At 51.4% G+C, this 14,056-nt stretch overlaps 1 protein-coding gene across 2 annotated transcripts in view; it reads left to right on the forward strand.

The window, feature by feature from the left end:
- UPF1 (UPF1 RNA helicase and ATPase) overlaps positions 1–13,835 on the forward strand; it is a 34,401-nt gene extending 20,566 nt beyond the window's left edge. For both annotated transcript variants that reach the window (XM_045852962.1, XM_045852963.1), the window contains exons 10-24: positions 58–217; positions 316–434; positions 889–1,053; positions 1,157–1,271; positions 1,807–1,950; positions 2,324–2,537; positions 6,299–6,416; positions 6,755–6,911; positions 7,518–7,660; positions 8,652–8,826; positions 9,138–9,219; positions 10,577–10,738; positions 10,824–11,041; positions 11,400–11,522; positions 12,113–13,835. In XM_045852962.1, the coding sequence (XP_045708918.1) occupies positions 58–217; positions 316–434; positions 889–1,053; positions 1,157–1,271; positions 1,807–1,950; positions 2,324–2,537; positions 6,299–6,416; positions 6,755–6,911; positions 7,518–7,660; positions 8,652–8,826; positions 9,138–9,219; positions 10,577–10,738; positions 10,824–11,041; positions 11,400–11,519 (2,092 nt within the window). In that variant the 3' untranslated portion in view covers positions 11,520–11,522; positions 12,113–13,835. The remainder of the gene's footprint in view (positions 1–57; positions 218–315; positions 435–888; positions 1,054–1,156; positions 1,272–1,806; positions 1,951–2,323; positions 2,538–6,298; positions 6,417–6,754; positions 6,912–7,517; positions 7,661–8,651; positions 8,827–9,137; positions 9,220–10,576; positions 10,739–10,823; positions 11,042–11,399; positions 11,523–12,112) is intronic.
- Positions 13,836–14,056: the final 221 nt, after the last annotated feature.

Consider the following 14,056-nt stretch of genomic DNA (forward strand, 5'->3'; position numbering starts at 1 on the left):
GTGACCTGGTGACCACCAGTCCAGTGAACATGTGGCCAACCTATCATTTCCCCACAGGATGCAGAGTGCACTGAAGACCTTTGCTGTGGATGAGACCTCGGTGTCGGGCTATATCTACCACAAACTGCTCGGCCATGAGGTGGAGGATGTGATCATCAAGTGCCAGCTGCCCAAGCGCTTCACAGCACAGGGGCTGCCTGACCTCAACCACTCTCAGGTTCTCACCATTCTGGGGGTGGGCAGGGCCTGGCACGGGGAGCTGCTGTGTGGGGGCCCCAGGGCATCTGCATCCTTAACGGCCACTTGTATCTGAAGGTTTACGCCGTGAAGACTGTGCTGCAGAGACCACTGAGCCTGATCCAGGGACCACCAGGAACAGGGAAGACTGTGACCTCAGCCACCATTGTCTACCACCTGGCACGGCAGGGCAACGGGTAGGGGTCCGAGGGCCTGACTGCAGAACATCTTGGGAAGGTTATCTGCTCATTGTGTTTTACATTGTTTTGTGTTAGGTCAGGCCTCTGGTTGCTTTTGACAAGCTAGTCTGATGCTCCTACAGTTGTGCTGGCACTGGTCGGTTTACCCCAGGGTGTTGTGCTATATGTACCTCAACTTGGAAAGTCGTCTCCGTGAGACGAGGAGGGAGGGGTGAGGATGGAGGTCTTTTATTAGCAGTGCTTTGAACAAGTAGAGTGAAAGCTGGGTAGGGACAGGAAGCTCTGGACTGGCTTGAGTTTTTAGTGTCTTCTGCATTGTGTCGTCCCTAGCTTTAATTTTAAATTTGAGCTGTCTGCACTGCCCATGGTTCAACACAACAGCCTTGGTACTTAGCATTTTGTGACTCTCCTCTGGGTGAGCACTGAGACGTTCATTTGTCTTATGTCAAAGGCCTGTGCTCGTCTGTGCTCCAAGTAACATAGCTGTGGATCAGCTGACTGAGAAGATCCACCAGACAGGACTGAAAGTCGTTCGGCTTTGCGCTAAGAGCCGTGAAGCCATCGATTCCCCGGTGTCATTCCTGGCCCTGCACAACCAGATCAGGAACATGGATAGGTGGGTGTCATCAGGTACCTCGCTGCAAGTGAGAGGGGTGGGTCTCCTCTCCGGCCCTGGCACACAGTCCTTCATGCCCACTGACATGACCCCGTGCTTCCAGCATGCCAGAGCTCCAGAAGCTGCAGCAGCTCAAGGACGAGACTGGGGAGCTGTCGTCTGCTGATGAGAAGCGATACCGAGCCCTGAAGCGCACAGCTGAAAGGGAGCTGCTCATGGTGAGGGCCTGGGCCTCAGGGCGGCATCTGGGCATACAGTGGCACTTTTAGTCAGGTTGTTACTTGCTTTTGGAAGAAAGCTTAGATACCCTACTTTATTTGCTTTCTGAGAATACACAGACATGATTTTTTAGTAGTTTCTACTCCCTGCCAGCCCCCCTGCTTCTGGGAGCTTGGGATCCTGATCTGCATTCCACCCCCCCCCCAGTGGGTTTGCTATTTTTTGACAAACCAAGCAAAAGTGGATCCCAGCCCAGCACCTGTCCCCTGGCTCTGCACTGCCCCTTGGAGGCTGTCTCAAGCACTGAGCCATCTACACTGAGAGGTTTTCTCTGGTAAGGCCCCACCGCTTAGGATCTTAAAGTTCCATATCACTGCAGCCTGGACAGTGATCACTGTCAAGGAGAGACAGCTTGTTTTTGTGGCTGTAGGGACCATAGTGGTGTCCTGTCCTGTCCTGCTTGCCTGCCCCTCTGGGCCTGGTAACATGTACTGTTGTAGATGCTTCTGATGTTCACATACTCTTCTTCCATAGAACGCAGATGTCATCTGCTGCACGTGTGTGGGTGCAGGAGACCCCAGGCTCGCCAAGATGCAATTCCGCTCCATTCTAATCGACGAGAGCACCCAGGCCACAGAGCCAGAGTGCATGGTCCCTGTGGTCCTTGGAGCCAAGCAGGTGGGCCCTGCCACTTCCATTGTGGTCTTGTTTGAAAACTGGTTGTGCATTCTCTCTTGTTCTAGTTCTCTATAATTCTTAATGCTGAAAGTTTGGGTTTTTTAATGTCCTTTTGAGGCTGTGTGACACCCTGGCAGAGCCCAGGGATGTGTGGTGAGCCGTTTGAGGGTGCCTCTGTGTGGGTCTTGAGTGCAAGTTTCGGTGTGTTTCATGTCTGTAGTGGGCAGCTTTCCCATGCCCAGTCAGTATCTTACTACTGGAATTGACATGGTTGGGGCATATGTGGACCCCAAGCCTCTTAGCCTTCTGAGAGTAAACATCGAAGCTCCTTCATATTTGAACCTCTCACCTGTGTGGGCCTCTCGTATAACAGCTGATCCTCGTGGGTGACCACTGCCAGCTGGGCCCTGTGGTGATGTGCAAGAAGGCAGCCAAGGCAGGGCTGTCTCAGTCGCTGTTTGAACGCCTGGTGGTGCTGGGCATTCGTCCAATCCGCCTGCAAGTCCAGTATCGGATGCACCCTGCACTCAGTGCCTTCCCATCCAACATCTTCTATGAGGGATCTCTGCAGAACGGTGTCACTGCAGGTAATACTCAGCAGAGGGCAGATGAGGGGTATGTGAAACCTACGGTCAGTTCCTTCCTGAGTGGCTTCACCTAGTAGCCACTTGTATGTGGGGGCCACTTCTGAGAGTCACCATGGTCAGCAGGACAGCATGTCCACTCTGGTGTGTGGGGTAGCCAGTTTCAGAGCCCATACCCTGGGGTACATAAAACAGGGTAAAGACTTCTTTCAGAGTGACACTAATCTGGCAGGTACCCTTCACTGTGCTGACACTGAGTACAGAAACAGTGCTGGGCGTCAGTGGGGACCTCAGCATCAGTCTGGATGGTGTCACCAGACTGCTGTGTGTCATCACTGCCACATGCTCATGGCAAGCAGTACCCTAAGTACATATCTTTGTGACACTGGTGGGTATGCAAGGTGCTTGAATGAAGGGCTCACAGACACAGTGGTGGTTGAGAATAGGGTGTATTTGTCAGGCATTTTCCTGGAAACAAAGCAAGCTTGTGGCTTCAAGGAAAACAACTGACAATATTTATCACCAGCGATAAAATCTGAGGATGCAACGGAATTAGTATTTTAGAAAACTCATGTCCCCTAGGATGAGCTGACCAAGTGTTCCCGATGCTAAGTGGTTTTTCTGATGAGATTGAAGTGGTGACGATGTTTTGAGTCAGTAAATACTTCTCATCTCAAGAGCTAGTGAGCATGTTGCAAAAGTCACTCAGGTCAAAGGCTGTCCAAAGCACAGGCGCTCAGCACAGACTTTCAGGGCATCTCCCAACCTGCTTTGGTGGAGAATCGGATGAATCCCACAGTTGTGGGAAAGGCTATAAAACATGTCACTGGCTCACTGGAGGCCAAGTGCAGGAGCAGATCCCAGTGAGTCAGATGGCATAATAAGTTGCACAAATTCACTAAGTTTATATTTTAGTGGAAAATACAATAATTTTTTTGAAGATTTTATTTATTTTTAGAGATGGGGGGAAGAGAGGGAAACATCATTATGTGGTTGCCTCTTGCACACCCTCTACTGGAGACCTAGCCCGCAGCCCAGGCGTGTGCCCTGACTGGGAATTGAACCAGCGATCCTTTGGTTTGCAGGCTGGCCACTGAGCCACCCCAGACAGGGTGAAAATACGGTAATTTTGTTTAAGAAAAAAACCCCCTAAAGTTAATACATAACGGGATTTTGTTTCAGTTTTGTTTTGTAACTCCCCCCACCCCCATGGGCCTTTTTTTAATGAAAAAAATGTTTTGTTTTGTTTTTGTTTTTTTAGATTTTATTTATTTATTTTTAGAGAGAGGGAAAGGGAGGAGTAAGAGAAGGAGAGAAACATCGATGTATCTCACTTACCTCTTATTCACCTCCCAACTGGGGACCTGGCCCGCAACCCAGACATGTCATAACTGGGGATCGAACCAATGACCTTTCAGTTCGTAGGCTGGCACTCAATCCACTGGGTCACACCAGCCACAGCTAATTAGATTTTTTAAAATTTGTTGATTTTAGAGAGATGAGAGAAAAACATCGATTTGTTCAACTTACTTATGTGTTCATTAGTTGATTATTGTGTATGTTCTGACTGGGGATCAAACCCACAAGCCTGGTGTGTTGGGACAACGTTCTAGCCAACTGAGCTACCAGGCCAGGGCCAGTGGGCCTATTTTTATTTTTTATTTATTATTTTTTATCCTCACCTGAGCATATTTTTTATTGCTTTTAGAGAGGGGATGGGAGAGAGAAAAACATTGATGTGAAAGAGAAACATTGATTGGTAGACATCGCAACTGGGGATTGAACCTGTGACCTTTCAGTCTACAGGAACGGGATGATGCTCAGCCAACTGAGCCACACCAGCCAGGGCCTAATGGGTCTATTTTTAAGTGAAGTAATGGATATTTTAAGTTTTTAGGTTTTAAAATAGAGCAACTGTCAGCAGATGGAAACAGTAACTGTTTTGCCTCTTCAACTCTGTTCAGAGTTTATGGGGGCCCTGAGACCAGTATTTGAGAGCCACTGACTTAGTGTGTTGTTAACACCAGTAGCCCCACTTTATAGATGAAGAGGTTGATAGCATGCCCATCCAGGGCCACACAGTTGCCATGCATGGAGGTCCAGGTGTTGCTACTGCTGTTCTCACCACAGGTGTCCTCACCACAGTTCTTAGGATGCTACTGATCCATTGGATGCTGGGGCTGGGAAAGGCCAAGTCATAAGGAGCTTATGATTCTCCAGTGTGGCTGGCATTCATTGGAAAGCTGCCGCTTAGCCCTAGTTCAGAGACAGTGGTGGTTCATTGCTGTGGAATCAGTGCCCAGCATATGATAGCACCCAATTAGTATATATTTTTTAAATATTTTATTTATTTTTAGAGATGGGGGAAGGGAGGGAGAGAGAGAAACTTCGATGTGTTCAAGAAACATCAGTCAGTTGCCTCTTGAATGCCCCTACCTCGGGGCTGGCTCACAATCCAGGCACATGCCCTGACAAGGATCAAACTGGCAACCTTTTGGTATATGGAACAATGCCCAACCCACTGAGCCACACTAGTCGAGGCCAATTAGTATATTTTTAAAAATAAATAAAAGGTTTTATTTATTTATTTTAGAAAGGGGGGAAGGGAGGGAGAAAGAGGGAGAGAAACATCCATGTGTGGTTGCCTCTCAAGGATCCCCCTACTGGGGACCTGGCCTGCAACCCAGGCGTGTGCCCTAGACTAGGAATTGAGCCGGCGACCCTTTGAAATGCAGGCTGGCACTCAATCCACTGAGCCACACCAGCTAGGGCTATTTTTAAAGTTCTTTACTGAAGTGTGAAGAAGCACCCAAACTCTAAGTGTTGTTCAACTTAGTGTGCTTTCACTATGTGAACACACCTGTATAACCAGCACCTGCCCAGTCTCCAGGAGCCCCTGTTTAGGGTAGTACTAGCACCCAGACCTGCTAAATTGGGGCATTTTGACACCTGTGGTGGGAGTATTTACACCACAGAAGTTGGCAGGTGGTACAGATCAGCCCCAACCTCATTGGGCATTAAATGTTTGCCAGGAGCTTCTAGACTAACAGGCCACTACACTCACCAGCTGGTGTCTATCCTCTCTTGAACAATAGAGATGGAGTTGACCTCATTTTCAGCTTGACATGAAAGGTGTTATACCGTGTATTCTTGTATGTTAACATTAGGATATTGTGATACGGAAATAATAGTTTCCTCACACTGATGGGCTAGTTAGACGTAGCTCCTTCAGCCAGGTCTGTGACCAGGCGGGTTGTTCAACATTGTCATCCACAAAAGCCAGTTGTAGGGGCTTCTGGGTCCTGTGAGGACTGCAATAAAAATTCTAGAAGGAAACAGGAGAATGTCTTCATGGAGGTGAGCATAGATTTCTTAAACTAGATATAGAAAGTAGTGACCAACCCTGGTATGGCTTAGTGGATTGAGTGCTGGCCTGAGAACCAAAGGGTCACCAGTTCAATTCCGAGTCAGGGCACATGCCTGAGTTGCGGGGCAGGTCCCCAGTAGGGGGCATTTGAGAGTCAACCACACACTGACGTTTCTCTCCCTCTCTTTCTCCTTCCCTTCTCCTCCGTCTAAAAATAAATCTTAAAAAAAAAAAAAAGTACTGACCAGGGAGGCATGTTCAGGTAGTGAGTGGCTCTGTTGTATGCAAGGCTTCACTCAGTCCTGGCCCCTTGAGCAGAGGACCTGTTCAGGTCACCTCTGGCTAGGTTTTTCTTCTCTAATGAGAAGTGTTGCCTCTTTTCCCTCCCCTGTGACAGCGGATCGAGTGAAGAAGGGGTTTGACTTCCAGTGGCCCCAACCTGATAAGCCAATGTTCTTCTATGTGACCCAGGGCCAGGAAGAGATAGCCAGCTCGGGTACCTCCTACCTGAACAGGTAAGCTGAGGTTTGCCCGCTGCACCTGCTGGTTTTGGTGGCAGTTTGGCCAAGCTGTTGACCAGTGTATGTAATGCTGGGTTGCAGTTGCCCTCCTCGCTTTGTTCTGTTCAGGTTTCTCAGCCCACAGCATGTTCTCATTTTGCTTTCCAGTGTAGTTCTTATGTTGAGCAGATTCTTTTTGTGCCCATGTGTGTGAACTTTTTCTGTTCTCCATGACTCCCTCGGTTCACGACAGGGTGGCCCATTGTGGGCATAGCTGCCCCTGTGCCTCCCACAGCCTCAGGACTCAGGAGCCCACAGGTGCAGCCTGGGAACTGAACACCTGGTTTCCTTAGGACGGAGGCTGCAAACGTGGAGAAGATCACCACGAAGCTGCTGAAGGCAGGCGCCAAGCCGGACCAGATTGGTATCATCACACCTTATGAGGGCCAGCGGTCCTACCTGGTGCAGTACATGCAGTTCAGTGGCTCCCTGCACACCAAGCTATACCAGGTACGAGCTCTGTCCTCCCCTGCCAGGCTGACCTGGACCGCCTAGCTGGGGAAGTTTGCATTCGATTATCACTGTCTTTTCTGCCCTTGCCCTGCACATCAAGACTTTGCCTTAAGGGTCAGAAATGTGGGCCAAGGTTCATGCATAAAAGTGTTTTTCTCAGGATACTTTCTAAATCAATGTTGAAAGGGCTCCAGAGTTGCCCAGTAGGGCTGTAATTAATTTGTGCTGCCAAGTATAGTCATGAGAACACTGCCAGCTCTTGGGTCAGCACCTGGGTAAAGTGTCCAGGTGCATCTGTCATGACATTGCAGGACAACATCATTATTTCTCCGTGTGGAAATGAACCAGAATGCAGGGTAATGTCTCTGACAGTGACACGTAACTTGGGGAACAGTCTTGGGTTTTTGTTGAGCAATTATGCTTTTACTATTTGGAAACAAATGACTGCGATGGAAAAGACAACCAAAGAAGGAAAACCAGGAAAGCAAGTCTGTGAACAGGGCTGCTGGGTGGGATTCAGTGATGCATTTGGGTGTGCTTTGTGAAGTCTACAGGTCCTTGAGGGCAGCCTGCTGGTTGACCATGACCATGTATCCTTTGCAGGAGGTGGAAATTGCCAGCGTGGATGCATTCCAGGGACGTGAGAAGGACTTCATCATCCTCTCCTGCGTGAGAGCCAACGAGCACCAAGGCATTGGGTTTTTAAACGACCCCAGGCGGCTTAACGTGGCCTTGACCCGAGCAAGGTACAAGGGCTGAGTCCTGTCTGGGCTAGCATGCCAGTGACAGATGCTACCATCCTGCTTTAGGGTCCTTCAGAAGGACTTGGGCTCAGTATATGGCTCTTGGAGGGTTTGCACTTCCTGGTGCTCTCATTAATAACCCCCACACCCCAGCTGCACCTCGGGCTGACAGCACAGGCATGGGAGAGGGCTTGCCAATGCCTGAGGTCCAAGGGCTTCAGCAGAAACTTAGAAAGAAGGGCTCACCTGTGGATTTCTGTGTCCTGATGGTTTTCTGTGCCCTCATTTCATGAATAGCATCAGTCTCGGCCCTTTTGACCTGAGATTAAAACCCAGGGCCAGGGGTGTGTTCCTGTTGAATTTTGAACCCACAAATCTAACATTTTGGTCCTGGTTTCTTTTTGCCTCTTGGGTATAACTGCTCTGAAATCGTGGTAAGAGGACAGAAGGGACCTGGAGAACAGGGTGGCCCCAGGCTGCCCCTGTGCCAGCAAGAGGTCAGGCTCACCTTCTCACATCAGTTCCTTGCCCCACCCAGGACACTTGGCTCTCAGGATTACCCCCTTTCTGTGGTATAATCTTGTTAGGTGGCCAGCCTGGGCGCACGTCCCTGACGCCACTGGGTGAGGGTGAGTGTCCACAGAAGCGAGGCCCAGGCTTACATGCCCTTCCTTTCAGGGCCCCTGTAGCCTCTCAGAAAGCTGACTTGACGCTGCAACAAGGAATCTAGTCTCTGAGCTGTGCTGCCCACAGGGGTGTTTGGCTTGAGCCCCTGAAAATCTGCCCCCAAATAAACTGAGTGCCGTGTAAGCAACTTGCAGGGAGGGCTCCCGTGCCTGTCGTCATGGGCGGGCCAGACTCTGGGCAGGGAGGCAGAGGCTGGCCCCCAGGAACTTTGGACTTGGGTTTTGAATTTGTTTAGCTTCAGACTGTTCTGCATGTTTGCTTTCCATGTGGCCCTAAACACCACACTCTTTGCACCCACATCTTGCAGATATGGGGTCATCATTGTAGGCAACCCCAAGGCTCTGTCCAAGCAGCCACTGTGGAACCACCTGCTGAATTACTATAAGGAGCAGAAAGTGCTGGTGGAGGGGCCCCTGAACAACCTGCGGGAGAGTCTCATGCAGTTCAGCAAGCCCCGGAAGCTGGTCAACACCATCAACCCTGTGAGCCTGGCTGATGGGAGGGAGGGCTGGGACTCCTTTTTCCCCAAGCCCACGATTTAGCACCTGGCAGTGAGCAGTGGCCGGTGTGGCCTGTGGCAAGTGTGCGCATGTCAGTGTGTGAAGAGAAGCAGTGTGTACTTGCCCCCCACACCAGTGTCTTGAGGGCTGGGATGTGTGGGATACTAAGTCCTGGGGGCATCTTGGAGTCAGACACAGGTGGAGGGGTACAATGCTGCTTGAACTGAAGCCAAAGATTGAACCAGGTCATTGAGAGAAGGGTGGCATTCCTCACTTACCCAAACCCTCTGCAGGGAGCCCGCTTCATGACTACAGCCATGTACGATGCCCGGGAGGCCATCATCCCAGGATCAGTCTACGACCGGAGCAGCCAGGGTAAGTCCTCTCTGTGGGAAACCGGACCGGCACTGGGTATATTGACCCTTCTCACGCCTGTACTGCGTCCGTCCACAGAAACCTACCTGGCAACGAGTTCCTTCTCAGCTTCCCCTGTCTGAGATCAAAGAGTTGGTCTTTGGCAGTTCCTAAGAGCAAGATGTTTTTAAATAACACAGCTCTGCCTGTTTGCCCCAGAGCTCCACCCCACCTGCCCTTTTCAATGGGAAGTCACGCCTGCAGTTCTTCCAGGTGGCCTGCAACCTCTTTTCAGGTTTTGCCTCCTCCTTGAAGCCTCCACTTGCTGTGCCAGAACTCAGAGCTTGGTGCATGTTCTAGTCTCCTGTGTGGAATCTGTGTATATTCTAAGGCTGATTCTGACCCTTGCTGCTTACAATACACCTCCTCCTGCCGAGCCTGTCTGTAGACGGCTCCTGTTCACTCCCCAGGTCCCTGCCTCCTTGGACCCTTCCCTACCACTGTGCCCAGAGACTCAGTTCACTGTCACCTGCCTGCTTTTTTGCTCTGGGCTTTGTCCCCTCATGTGCTTGCTGTCTGTTCTTTTTCAGATCTGAGAAACATCAGTTTGTTGTTTCACTTATTTTTGCCTTCATTGGTTGATTCATGTATGTGTCCTGATGGGAGATCAACCCACAACCTTTGTGTATTGGGAAGACGCTCCAACAAGTTGAACTACCCAGCCAGGGCTAACTATCCATCTTGAGGTGTACCCCAGCTTCTCCTCTGACTTGTTACCTTGGCAGCTCCCATTCTTTGCCATAGAAAGGGCTGCTGGGCTGCTGGGCTCAGGTTGTGGACGGTGTTCTCTAACAACAGCAGGCATCTCACCACCACATCCAGCAAATTGCTGTGTAGCTGAGGGTGTCCAAGGCCCATACTCCTTCCCGAGTCCTCAGGAGCCAACTGAGAAGGCCACGCTCTCAGGTCCTTGCCCCAGGGACCTTTGCCTTCAGCGGATCTGCTGGTCTGTGGACGTAGGCGTTCTGTTTTGTGTGTGTAGTGTGCATGTGGTATGATCATAAAATTTGGCACAAAAAGGACTTTTTGTTTGAAGTACTGTGTGGTAGTTCAGTTTCTCGGGTTCATAGAGTCATGGTTCCCAGAATCCCTTGGGAGAAAAGGGGGTTTCTTAAGCACCATCCCTCAGCAGGTTGGAAGGGGATTGGCAGTGAGAATTTGCAGCAGGTGGCTCTGCCATGGGATCACCCCAAGAACCACAGGCAGAACAGTGACAGGACGGGACCACCATTCCACTGTCGGCAGAATAGTTGACTGGGAGTGGGCAGCAGGCTCACCTGGACACTGTGGGGAACTTGCCATCCACCCTGTCTTGCAGGACGTCCCTCAAACATGTACTTCCAGACCCACGACCAGCTTGGCATGATCAGTGCTGGCCCCAGCCACGTGGCCGCCATGAACATTCCCATCCCCTTCAACCTGGTTATGCCACCAATGCCACCCCCAGGGTACTTTGGGCAGGCTAATGGGCCAGCTGCAGGTGAGTAAGCACTAAGCCCTTGAGCATTATTGCTTGTCTGTGAGGCTCAGACCTCCTTCAAGGAACCCTGAACACTGTCTTTCAGGCCGGGGCACCCCCAAAGGTAAGACGGGTCGTGGAGGACGTCAGAAGAACCGGTTTGGGCTTCCTGGGCCCAGCCAGACGAACCTGCCCAGCAGCCAGGCCAGCCAGGATGTGGCATCGCAGCCCTTCTCTCAGGGTGCCCTGACGCAGGGCTACATCTCCATGAGCCAGCCCTCCCAGATGAGCCAGCCTGGCCTCTCCCAGCCTGAGCTGTCCCAGGTGAGCTGGCCTCACTGGAAGTGGCACGTTACACCTGCAGAAAGTTAGCCAGCCCAGGGTGCCCTCCACACCCACCCCACAGTACCTCCCAAGGACTCGGGGGAGGATAGCCTCCTTCATGACTGCCCTCAGCGGTGGAACTGTGGGTCCAGAACATCCCATCCACAACACTGTCCCTTCAAACAGGCCTGGGTCACCTGTCTCAGTAGTGACATAAACTGGGAGTTTTCTGTTCCTCAGGCTTGAGGACCACTTTTTCACATTCGTCTCTGGGCTGGGGAAGGGCTGGACACACAGCAGATTCTCAAGGATGGGAGCCAGTTTGCTGGCTGCTTATCTTCCCAACTGTGTCTTTCAGGACAGTTACCTTGGTGATGAGTTTAAGTCCCAGATTGATGTGGCGCTGTCGCAAGACTCTACGTACCAGGGAGAGCGGGCATACCAGCATGGTGGAGTGACGGGGCTGTCCCAGTACTAGAAGGCAAGCCAACCCCAGAGGAGGGCTTCACCCGGACCTAAGCTTGTGGGAAAACTCAGGAAATGTGGTGGGAGTCTCAAGTCCCCAAGGGGCCAGGTCATCGTGTGACCTTTAAGTTCAGGTCCCTGTGTCATATCTTCTGCTGAGAGTCCTAAAACTCCTGAGAAAATCTGATGTGACGGCCCATAGCCTCCTGGGCCGGCGGGCAGGAAGGAGGATGCATCCTTGCTCTGATTGAGAACTCATGAGGGCGGCAGACCCCAGCGCTAAGTGCACGGGGAGCACTCCTCTGCAAGAGGCGCCATAGGTGGCTGTCGGAGCTGTAGCTTCCCTGCGGTTCCCATCTGTCTGGGTGTTGGTGCTGCAGGGAGGAGGCGTGCCACTGTGTCAGCACAGGCTCCAGCCTTGGCTCTTGGCTGCCTTCTCGCTGGTTGGGAAGTCACTAGTCTGAGGGCTGTCCAGCACCCGAGCTCCCATTCTGCAGGTGAGACCATAGGTGCAAAGTGGAAATGGAGAGAAAGCCCCTTGCCTTCGAGGTGGGGGCAGGCTCCCACCTTCTCTGACAGCTTTCTGCCCTTCCTCCCTCTCTGCAGGTGGTGGCAGAAGAGCTAAGCTATGTGGCTTAGTCCATCAGCATCTTACTCTGGGTAATAAAAAATAAAAATAAAAGGATACCTGTTTTCCACTGCTAAAACTGAAGCACCACTGTGAGCAACAGGAGAGGGAGAGGAGCACCCGAGGGAGAGCAGCCCGAGATAGTGCCCACTGCTGGCACTGCGGCGAGGAGACAGAGGGAGAGCGGAGGTGGGGCCGGCCCTCCCGAGAGCCCTGGAGAGCCCTGCAGCCCGCTCGCCACGGAGGCCCAGCTCGCCGTGTCTATACCTGGGTCTTCGACCAGGTGGAGGGAGGAAGACCCTCATCTCAGAGTAGCCCTTTCCTCTGTTCTTTCTTTCTTTTTCTCTTTTATTGAAAGGGGACTACGTTTTACCAGGAACAACTCGCATTTCTGTGCTGAGCAGGCTCCTTACAGCTGTGCTTGGAGAGCCCCACCGAGGCGTGGGTTCCGTCCATGCCGTCTGAGACCTCGCAGTCACGCTGCCTGTGTGCTAGAGGGTTTTCATTTAAAGAAAATACGGTGTTTGGGGTTTTCTGTTTGTTTTTTAAAAGATTATTTCAAAGGAGTACTGAAAAATATACTGAGTTCATCTCTCAAATCTTAGTGGTTGGACCTGGGAGATGCAAGAAGCTTCCAGAAACGAAGTTTAATCGAGCCACATGGTTAGGATGAACACCTGTGACGTGATTGCGGAGAGGAAGATTTTTGTTTCCCGTTTCGTTTCTAGCAGCTTCTCCCTGTGCATCAGGGCAGTGAAGAAATGTCACTTGGGCCCATGGGCCCCACTGGACTCCAGAGAAGAAAGGCACTTCTCACATATAGTGGACTCAGTCCCCTGAAGGGCCTGGGCAGAGCTAGCCCTGAGGCCAGAGGGCAGGAAGGTGGTTGTTCCTCGCCCAGTGTCTTCTTCCCCAGGGTCCTTCCTGAGGATTTGGCAGAAGACATCAGCTAAGATCTTTATCCAGGGAGGCACCCTCAGCCCCTGCAGCCATCAGAGAAGCTGAGCACCTTGCCCCCCTTATCCTCCACCCCACTCCCAGACTTGGAGCCCTTCTATCTGTGTGCATAGCTTCAATGAGTTGGGGTGGTTTCTACTTTTATTTGGGAAAAGAAGTTTCAGAAATAAGTTGATTCTGTGCTGAAGGTGCGTGGAGGAGTATGTCACTTCAGCTGATACAGACGGGCATTGACCTGGGTCTACATTGAGGAAATTCTTATAGTTGGGAAAGGCCCTCTGAGGGTAGGTGTTAGTCTCCTTGGTGACCATCCAGTTGAGGACCGTTTCCTGCCTACCCAGGTCCTAGTGACAGTGATGCCCTAGCATCCTTTCCCCATGCGCCTGGCACTGGCCCTTATTCTAAAGCCTCCAGGTGCCATCTGGTAAATGGAGACAGGGATACACAGGCACCTTCTGGCAAGCCCTCTTATTCCCATTGCTAGGCTTTTGGTCCCCTTTTGGTAGGCCGCCTGGAGGCATTGGGCTTGGATAGGCTTCTGCTGCGACCCTTTGTGCCTGTCCACCTCCCTGTTCCTTCCTTGGAGTGCTCTACCTCGCCCTTTGCTGTTGGCTTTGTTCACCTTCTAGCAGCAGTTACTTTGAGTTTTCCAAATCAAGGAACATCTGTACTAAGGCAATGTCACTTCTGATTTTTGGTCAATTTGTTTTAAGCTCTTTTGTCACCAATAAAATGTTAAAACAACTCTTGCCTGTCACAGGGCTGCTAAACTGCAGGGGTGGGAGAGCATTTGATTTGGGGCCTACTGCTTCAAGGGCACGTGTAAGAAGGGCTGGGTCTACAGACTGGGGACGAGGGGGCACTTATGCCCCTTGCACCTGTGCTTGCAGGGCTGGGCAGGACTCCCAGGGCCCCCTTAGATGTAGAGCCACCTGGCTATAGCGCTCTAAGAGGGTAGATGGCAC

The sequence above is a fragment of the Phyllostomus hastatus genome, unplaced genomic scaffold (assembly GCF_019186645.2).
Source record: "Phyllostomus hastatus isolate PE091 unplaced genomic scaffold, TTU_PhHast_1.1 phas_contig_98, whole genome shotgun sequence".
In the NCBI taxonomy this organism is placed as follows: Eukaryota; Metazoa; Chordata; class Mammalia; order Chiroptera; family Phyllostomidae; genus Phyllostomus; species Phyllostomus hastatus.